At 51.1% G+C, this 9,782-nt stretch overlaps 1 protein-coding gene across 1 annotated transcript in view; it reads right to left on the reverse strand.

Moving 5' to 3' along the window:
• Positions 1–9,782, reverse strand: part of MAPKAPK2 (MAPK activated protein kinase 2) — a 55,711-nt gene that overhangs the window by 4,608 nt on the left and 41,321 nt on the right. Inside the window, exons 2-5 of the mRNA XM_004375203.3 lie at positions 1,744–1,883; positions 1,485–1,549; positions 1,117–1,196; positions 571–697 (exon numbers count right to left, since the gene is read on the reverse strand). Coding sequence (XP_004375260.1) covers positions 571–697; positions 1,117–1,196; positions 1,485–1,549; positions 1,744–1,883 — 412 coding nt within the window. The remainder of the gene's footprint in view (positions 1–570; positions 698–1,116; positions 1,197–1,484; positions 1,550–1,743; positions 1,884–9,782) is intronic.

A 9,782-nucleotide genomic window follows, 5' to 3' on the forward strand; every position in this document is an offset into this window, starting at 1 on the left:
CACTGCAGCCTTCCCCAGGTTCTCTGTGGACTACGTCAGGACACTGCAGCCTTCCCCAGGTTCCCCATCCTAGCCCTTCAGCCCACCATGATGGGACAGCAACCGGGGGTGGGAAGAGGAACAGCCCTAACCCAGCCTCAGGGCTGGAGGGAGGGAAGCAAAAGACCCTCCTCCAAAGAGGAACCCTGGGGCAAGAATCTTAAGACTAAAAAGTCCTGAACTGCAAGACACTCAGACTCACGCTGCCCATTTGACCTGACAAACATGCTTTGAGAGCTTACTGCAGGCTAGACAGCTGAATCCAGAACCAAACCCAGGTCCCAGACTCGCTGAGGACCCGATGGAATGATGGCTGTCCTCATGGAAAAGTGCACATCTCGGGAGATGGCCTGCTATCATTTCCTCGACCCCAGGGACTGTGAAAAGTCAGCCTCTGATCAGGGTCACATCAGAACCAGCACCGCAGGGGGCACAACTCTCCCAGGATCCACGTCCCCACTGAGACCTGCAAGAGGAGGGTTTGCCTACAGTCCCAGGAAAGACTTGGTCCCCGGGCCTCTCTGGACTTACCCACATAGTACGGCGTATAACAAGGAGTGGTCAAAGAGTTGTGGCTGGTGGTTTCCTTGGCAAAGCCAAAATCAGTGAGCTTCAGAATGGCATTGGGCCTTTTGGAGGTGTACAAGAGATTCTCTGGCTGCAGAGAGAAGGAGACACAGATACAGAACAACCCTGCTGAGCCGTGAGGGCTCTCAGAAACCAAAAGGCAATGACTGGTTCACTCATTCAGCACATGTTTGTCTAGTCCCTCTAATCTGGACACTCCGAGGCATATCAGCTATACAGGCCAGGTCCCTGCCTTCAGAGAGCTCACAGTCAGCCTGGAGCTGAGGCAAGCACAGAGTCAGCAGTAACCACTGCAGTGACGTAAGAAACTGGCCGCAATTGTGGGGCACTGGCTGAGTGTGGCCAGACAGGCTGCACCACTGGGTTTGTGGGTTTGCCCAGGAGTAGCAAAGGTGCCGGATGGCTCTGGCAACTGTCTCTGGGGTCACCACAGCGCCCACCACATGGCTGCCAGCAGCACCTAAGCCTGGGGCTATGAGCAGCTGGTACCTTGACATCACGGTGAGCAATGTTAATTGAGTGCAAATATTGGATGGCCTCGCCGATGCTCTTCATGATTTCTGACGCTTCTGCAGAGGGCAGGAAAGAGGGTCACAGAGGTATGTCACCAGGTTTGAAAGCTCAATATACCAGTCCCCACACAGCCTGAGGTTTCCCACACCCACCACCCACCCCCAAACCAAAGACATGAGGTGCCGCCCCAGCCGCAGCTGAGGCTGACACTCCGGCAGCAAGTGGAAGCCGGCAGCAGGCATCAGCACCTTCCATGGAGAGGAGGCACTTCAGGGCACTCAGGGCCCTTCAGACACCCCGCTACCCTGCCCACCCGAGGCCTGGCCCCCGCAGACCCATCCTACCTCTTTCTGTGAATGCTTGGTCTCCTCGGTCCTGGATGCGGCTAAAGAGCTCTCCACCATCCAAACTGAAACAATGCCACAGCGAGATGTGGGGAGCAGCGCCTCCCCTCCAATCCCATCATCACTCTGCCCAGCCAACCACTGTTCCCCGCCCCCAGAAGAAAGCCTCAGGGTCCACACCTCGGCTGTCCCGAGAGGCTGAGGCCCGAGCGGAGCGGGGACAGGCTGGGCCCAGGACAGAACAGACAGGGCTGCTCACCACTCCATGACGATCAGCAGGCACTTCCTCCCCGCGTACAGATTCTCATAGACGTCCACGATGCGGACAATGTGTGGGCACTGGGAGGCCCGCCAGTGCAGCTCTACCTCTCTGCGTGCCTTCGGGCAGTCCTGGAGCATCTGCAGGCCAGGCAGCTCCTGAGTCACTGTGCTATCTCTGCAGGGAACAGCTGGCTGCTGCCCCACGTGGCCTACCCCAAGCCCTGGCCCGCATGCCCTTCCTACATCCTCATTGACACACCATCATCACTGGCCCTCTATCAGCCCCTGTGACACTACCCCTGAGCCACTCCTTCTCCTGGGTTCTTTCTGTAAGGCCTTTGTCACAACTCTATCCACTCCAAACAAATCCCCAATCTGATCCCTTCTAGGGCCTTGACAGCTTCGCGGGGATCAGCCTTCAGGCCCAGCTAAGGGCATGGGGTCTATTCTAAAAGACAGGCAGCAGCTGCCCTGGAAGATAAGGGGTGAAGGCAGAATTGGGGAAAGGCAGAGAGAAAAACCAATACAATAACGGCAAGGGGCCTAGAGAAAGGTGAGACTCCAGAAGCAGTAGGAAAAGGCACCTCCAAGACCCAAATCCAGAATACCAGAGTCAGGGCAATGTACTTCCTACCTCTGTGATTCCCTCCAGTCAACCAACAGATGGCCTCTGGAGTCAGCCGGATGTTGGTTTGAATCTCAGTTCTTACCAGGTTTGCACATTGAGCAAGTTACTTAACTCACTGAGCCTCATTCCTGTCCCTTCATCCCCAGGCCAGGTGGCTGGGGCAGCGGGGGGAGATTGAAGGGGCTGAGTCACCCTCCCCACTCTCAGGGGCTGAATATTGACTAGTCTAAGCCAGTCCCAGTAATTCCAGTCTCCTTGCTAGCAAATGGCTTGGGAATAGTCTAAGACCCAACACTGGCCAAGAAGAGCTTTGCAGGATCTCTGCTGAGGAGCCTCCTAAACCTAAAGGGAGCACAAGGAACCTACATCACCTCTCCTGCATGTGGCACCTGGGACCGGAGCAGTCACCCTGGCACTTAAGAGGATAAACCAACACATTGGGAAAGGCAGTGAGGACAGACAGCACTGACCTGGATCCTTGCTACCATCACTGAGTGTCCCTAAGGACTCCTTCTTCGATAAGATAATAAGCTTTCCTTTCTGCTAAACTGCTTTTAGTGGTGTTTTTTACTGCTCAGAGCCAAACATCCTGACACACTCCTCCTTTGCAAAATGGAGATAACAGTTTCCATCTCAGGGATTTGTTGCAAGGAGTCGATAAAATAATTCGGCAAAGTACCTAACAGAGTGCCTGGCATGTGTGCAATAATAATAACTGCCATTTTATTACAGGGTGCCTGCTAAGCACACGGCACAGGAGCCAAGATAATTAAGACAATGACCTTCATAGACTTACTTCTCCGTGGGGAGTCCAGATTAGCTCCATAGACTCCAAGTGCTGTGGACACTTAGAGGGCTGGGGTGGTGGGGGAGGCTGCTGGTCAGGCTGGGTCAGAAAGGACAGGCAGAGGGAAGGCATCCAGGCAGGGCAAACTGCAAGCACTGACTGACTGCATGGAGTGAGGCTGGGGGTGGTGGACGATGCAGCAGGGAGGGCTGGGAGACCTGCTGGGAAGTGCAGGAAATTGGCAGATAAGATCAGATGGCCAGGATGGAGCTAGATTACAGAGGCAAACAGGAATTTTCAACAATAGAACTAGCATCCATTTAGTCCCCATGACATGCGGGACCTTCTCTTAATTTTACAATAATTGCCGTTTTGCAGGATGAGGAAACTGAGGCTCAGGGAAGTAACGTGTCCAAGACTAACTTTCTGGGTAAAGGCAAAGCCAGGGTTAGGATCCAGGCCTGGTAGGCTCCAACGTCCAAGCCTTTTCCACTATGGCACCCACCTTTTAGAGGAGGCATGGAGGCCAAGATTTATCAGCTTCAGACCAACAAGTACAAACTGACTGCAAAGGCAAGTCCCCAACAGATGTCCTGAGGCAACAGACAACCAGATAATTCATAAGCTCCTAGGGAGCACGCAGGAGCCAAAGTAACACAGGAGGCAAGGGCCTCATGAGGCCATGCTGCCACCTAGTGGCCGTCTGAGGACACTGCATAGGTCTTCATTCTGCCACCTTCAACTTGACTCATTTGGATGGACCAGGAAAAAAGTTTGATAAGATAATAAGCTTTCCTTTCTGCTAAACTGCTTTCAGTGGTGTTTTTTACTGCTCGGAGCCAAATGCATCCTGATACACTCCTCCTTTGTAAAATGCTCTAAGAGTAGCAAGAGGGGGCACTGGGCTGATTTCACGTGCACATAATTCAATCCAATAAGCATTCACTGAGCTCCTACTATGGGCCGCACACTGTACTGAATGCCAAGAGCTCAGGCTAGTGGAGTGGGGAGGGTGGAAGGTGGGGGCACAGATACATAGAAAGTGCTTATTATAGTAACATGCTGTAAGAGCGATATGTTCAAATGGTTCCGGGACAAAGACTCCCAGAGAAGCCAAGCAGAAAAGACCTCTATCGCCCCCTACAGGCACACAGGAACTCAGGCCCAGACGGAAGAATCAGAGAGGTTAAATTTACTCAAAGGCAACGCGAGGTGGTGGATTTACAATCAGGCGAGACTTGGGCATTGCCCTGCAATTTGTCAATTTCTGGCTGCAGCGTTTTGGCGAGGTCATTATCCCTCTGAGTCTATGTCCACATCTAACACAGGGGTGATGGTACCTGCCCGGCTCCCTCCTTCATGAAGCCATAGTAAACATCCAGTGACGCTCACCTCTAGAGGAGCTTTGTTATCAGAAAGGCACTCATCACTGTACTCCAGCAGCCTTACTGCAACAGGACAGGGCCCCTCTCCGTCACCACTCTGAGCTGAAGCTGGAGCTGTTGTATAGCCAGTACAAGTCACAGTGACTACACTGGCGAGATTAGGGGGGGCGGGGGGCACCTCCTGGACGTCAGCTCCAGAGCTGTGCTGAGTGAGGGCTGCACCAAGGCCCAAATGCCCTCGGCTCTCCCAGGCTCGCAGAACTCACTGCAAGTCTGCTCCTTCCGCCTTGGGACACAGTAGAAGGTGGTGTTAGGCAAAAGAGAATGTGGGGTCAGAAAGCGTGCACTCACATTCCACCTCCAGATTTACGCAAATTCTTCATCTGTTAGAGAAGGCCGATTAACACGGCACAACAACCTAGGCTTTGCAATTTTGCAATCACGCACAATCTGAATCCCAGTTCTGCACTTCCAAGCTCGTGTCCACTTTTCTGAAAATGATTTCCTCATTTGTAAAACTGAATTAGACTTAAACTCGTTGCCGTCAAGTCGATTCCGACTCGTAGTGACCCTACAGGACAGAGCAGAACGGCCCCATACAGTTTCCAAGGAGCGGCTAGTGGATTTGAACCGCCAACCTTCTGGTTAGCAGCTGAGTTCTTAACCACTGCGCCACCAGGGTTTCCGAATTAGTCTTAGTGAAATAATATCCTTAAAGGTGCTTCCAAAACTTGATGTAGGATACTTTCACTTTAAGAAAGTTAACTTTTTGTATGTTTGTGCCTCATCGCCCCAACTAAACTGAGTGCCTAAGGGGCAAGGCCTGCCTCCCTGCCTCCTTCCCTCACCCAGTGATTAATTTTTTTAAAAACTTTTCCTATATTAGGGAAATGGAACTCTGAACCAACGCACCTCGCTCTGTGCTGCTTTTCCCTAAGTATTCAAAGACTCTGTCTCAGTGGTCTCTACTCCAAAACGCAACGGTGTGTGAGGGGGAGCGCAAAGCAGGACTGTGTTCTCTGTACTTCACTGGGAAGGGTAGTGTTTTCACATTCTTAAAGAAACACAGTAAGAATTTCCCACAAAGACCAATAACTAACATCACCGGCAAATGTTTGTCAGAAATCCCTGAATGGATGCGAAAACCAACCCAAGCAATGAGAGCAAGACCTCCAAACTGGTGGGCAGGCTGGCTGACGCCACAAGGGCAGAGCAGGAGCAGCCTGGAGGAAGAAACCAAGAAGGTGCTCATCTGGGGCACAGGGCTAAGTGAAGCACAGCAGGGGAGGTGGCCTGAGCCACAGCTGGAGAAGAGGCAGAAAGAGAACAGGACCCCTAGGGTGCTGCCGGGGCTGGCAGGAGTGAGGTATGGGCAGGTGGCTGGGTGGCAGGTTCAACCAGACAAATAGGAAAGGCTGTCACTCCTCTGAGGATGGACAAGAAGGGCAGTAGAGGCCAAAGGGCTCAGAACCACAGTCCTGAGGCCAGAATCTGAAGGAAGGGTCTTCTGACTAAAAAGCCACAGGCCTCAAAGAAAGCCAGGAGGTGTTGTTAAATATTTTAAACCCATGTTCAGCCTGGAATCAATACTGTGACTTGACTCAGCCCCGTGCAGCTTATGGCTGAAATTCTCTTGCACTGTTATTATTAGATGCTGTCAAGTCATCCCCGATTCGTGGGGACCCCACATACAAGAGAACAAAACGCCGACCATCCCCATGACCAGTTGCAGATGAGACAACATTCCTTTGTGATCCATAGTGTTTTCATTGGCTGATTTTTTGAAAGTAGATTGTCTCGCCTTTCTTCCTATTCTGTCTTAGGCTGGAAGCTCCACTGAAACCTGTTCAGCATCATAGCAACACGCAAGCATCCGCTGACAGATGGGTGGTGGCTGGCCAGGAATTGAAGCTGGGTCTCCTGCGTGGAAGCTAAAAATTCTACCACTGAACCACCACGGCCTCATTTCCTGCAGCACCAGAAAAAGTTAACTGTTGCCTGGCTGGACTACAATAGGCAAGCGCCCTGCCAGAGCCCACTGTCCGGGAAGGAACCTCGAGGGTGGCCATGGAGTGAGGAAGATATGGGAGCTCCGACCAACCTGGAGCAAAGAGAGAGGGGACACCTAATTCGGTTGTTCATGCTACCCTACATCAACCTCCACAAGGGGGCCGCATGAAAAGACTTGGGGGCACAATCAGCATCCCAAGCCTACCCAAGACAGAGAAGGAAAGAAACTGGAAGCCCGGGGCCTGAGCCGCTGCTCACCAGCAAAGCAGATAGGAGAACAAGACTGAGAAGGAACAAGCCACAGGTCCCAAGGTTCACCCCTTCGCAAGCTCTGCCACTTACTAGCTGTGTGAACTTGGGGAGCTTTTTAACCTCTCTGTGCCTCAGTTTCCTCACCTGTAAAATAGGATATTAACAGTATCTACCTCTTGGGATTGCTATGTTAAATGAGTTAATACGTGTACAGTATGTAAATTGCTAAGAACGGTGCTTAGCACATACTTAGCTCTGCCCTGGTGTTTGCTATTATTATTCCACGTGCGTCCCCACCCCCCACCCCCCCACCCCCCGTATGTTAGAGTCTCACTGGGGTGGGCAGCCGGGATCCTGATCAAGCCCATTTCCCTTAAGGTGCTATTTATAGCTCCAGGCACTGGGCAGAGGGGGACCCAGCATACCGGAGGGAGGCAGCTTTGGCATCCCAGTCTCGGGCTCTCCCTTCCTCCCACTAAACTCAACAGCTGGGGAGGAGGGGTGTGCATGTAATGAGAGAAGGAAGTCATCCCTTCCCGAGACTGACGCGGTGCCAAGAGTGACACAAAAGTCTGATTCAGGCAGCCAGTGTGTTGCCGCTGTGCAGGGCTGGTTGTTAAACACAGCCTCCGGTGCACTCCCAGGAGGCAGCCTCCCAGGAGGCAGCCGGGCCACGCACGCACCAGCCCTGTGGGCCAAGGCTGCGCTCCTCTCCCTGGGCGCAGATGCCCTTCAGGACTACATGGAGGGGGCTGGCCTGGGTGCCTTGTGGGAGAAGGGAGGAGGACTTGGGAAGGAGCGCAGCTACTATGGACGATTCCCAGCCACCTCCTTAGCCTGGCGCTCACACAGAGCTGGCAGCAGGCCCAGAGGAGCAGGGAGAGGGGAGCTCCTGTCTCCAGGGAGGCTGTGCTAATGGGCACAAAGTACTCTGAGTGGGTTACCGCACTAAACCCTCACGCTCAAGGAAGGATCTTATTTTGTAAATGTGAACATTCAGGCTCTGAGAGTTAAGGGATTCCTTCAAGGTGTTTCAGCCAGCCGTCAATGGCAGGGCTGGAATTCGAGTCCCCAAACCCCCTTTTCCACACCCCACTGTAAGACAAAGGGTGTAAGAGCTGCCCAATACTGTCCATGGCAGCAACAGCCAGAAATTGGGGATCAAAATTTATATGCCCCAAAGTGCAAATCCTTTCATCTTAAAATTCCACTTCTAGAATTTTACCGTAAGGTACTAATCACATGGATGTAGCTCTGAGGATAGTTATTTGCCTGAACAAGAAAGGGCAAACACACTTAATGCCCAGCAACAAGCAAGAGAGATTGCTTTAAAAATAAAAATAAGCTTATCTATAATAACTAAAATGATGTTTTAGAAGAACGTTTAATGGATTCATAAGTGTCCATTAGATTCCCAGTCACCATCACTGTCACTGTCTGTGGTAGGACCCTATTTATCTCCTTTGCAGCACAAATCCCAATCTGTAATTTCTTTAAATTTATCATAAAATATCTGACAGCAAGTGAAAAAGCAAGTTATAAAAATTTATATACAGTATGAAACCAGCTATTTATATATATATATATATATATATATATATATATATATATATATATACACTCACACAAATACATAAAACAGGAAGGGCATGCATATTCAGTAAATTGTTAATAGAGATTATCTCTGACTTAATTTTCCTTATCTGTATTTTCTGGGTGGGCTACAATTAGCATATGTTACTTTTTAAAGCCACAAAGACGTTTAGCTCAAATTTCCATATTTAAGTCAGTGCCCAGCCATCCACGCCCCAGGCCTTATGGCCAGGGAGCAGCATGCAGGATTTCCAGGAGAAGCTCTGCCAGGTGGTTCCACCACTCCAAGTCCATGAACCAGGAGCTGCCCTCTTGAGTCTGGAAACTTGAGCAAGAAAACAGTTGGTGCCCAGTGGCAGGGGCTGCTCCCCCAGGGGACACGTGCCCACAGCCCTCTCCCTAAGAAGGGGCAGGAGAAAAGGATAGTGTGCAACCTGTTCCGGTCCTTTTCTGTCCTACTCCAGCTCTAACCCGGCTTCCAGGAACGGCTCTGACCTGGCTTCTAGGAATGGCCCTCCCAAACTCAGAAGTGGTGCATTTGTGTCTGGCTTAAATATCTTTGGAGTTTTCCTTCCAGCCTGAAAGCTGCAGAACTGGTCCCCACAGCCCCATACTGGCCAAGATGGGAAGAGTGAGGTGGTCACCAGGCAGGAGAACACATGGTCTTTCCAGTACCAGCTGCCATCAAGTCAACTCCGACTCATGGCAACCCCATGTGTGTCAGAGTACAGCTGTGCTCCACAGGGTTTTCAATGGCTAATTTTTCAGAAGTAAATTACCAGGCTCTTCTTCCAAGGTACCTCTGAGTGGACTCAAGCCTCCAGCCTTTCACTTAGCAGCCGAGCACATTGACCATTTGCACCACCCAGGACTCCACATGGTCTTTACATCTTTTATCTCTGCCTGGTCCTTCTAGAGCCCTCATCCCTGGAGCTGGACCAGAGAGGGGAATAGGGAGGAGAAACACTGTCTTTGGCACTTGCAGCACTTGATCTCATCATCACAGAATGCCATCACCCAGCAAAAACTTGGAGTGCCCAGTATGTGCCACACATGGGTCTGGAGGGTGCTGGGAATATTATATAGAACACGACAAAGAAGGCCTACACACTCCCCATTCTAGCACAGGAGGTACACAATAAACAAGTTTAAATAAATGTGGTTATTTTATTTTTTTATTTTTTTATTGTTGTTTAAATGAAGTTCACATTTCAACTTAGTCTCCCATACAAAAATTCATACATACATCGTTATGTGATTCTAATTGCTCTCCCCATACTGTGACAGCACACTCCTCCTTTCCACCCGATTCCCCATGTCCATTCAACCAGCTCCTAACCCTCTCTGCCTTCCCATCTCACCTCCTGACAGAAGCTGCCCCT

This window comes from Trichechus manatus, unplaced genomic scaffold (assembly GCF_000243295.1).
Source record: "Trichechus manatus latirostris isolate Lorelei unplaced genomic scaffold, TriManLat1.0 scaffold00035, whole genome shotgun sequence".
NCBI lineage: Eukaryota > Metazoa > Chordata > Mammalia > Sirenia > Trichechidae > Trichechus > Trichechus manatus.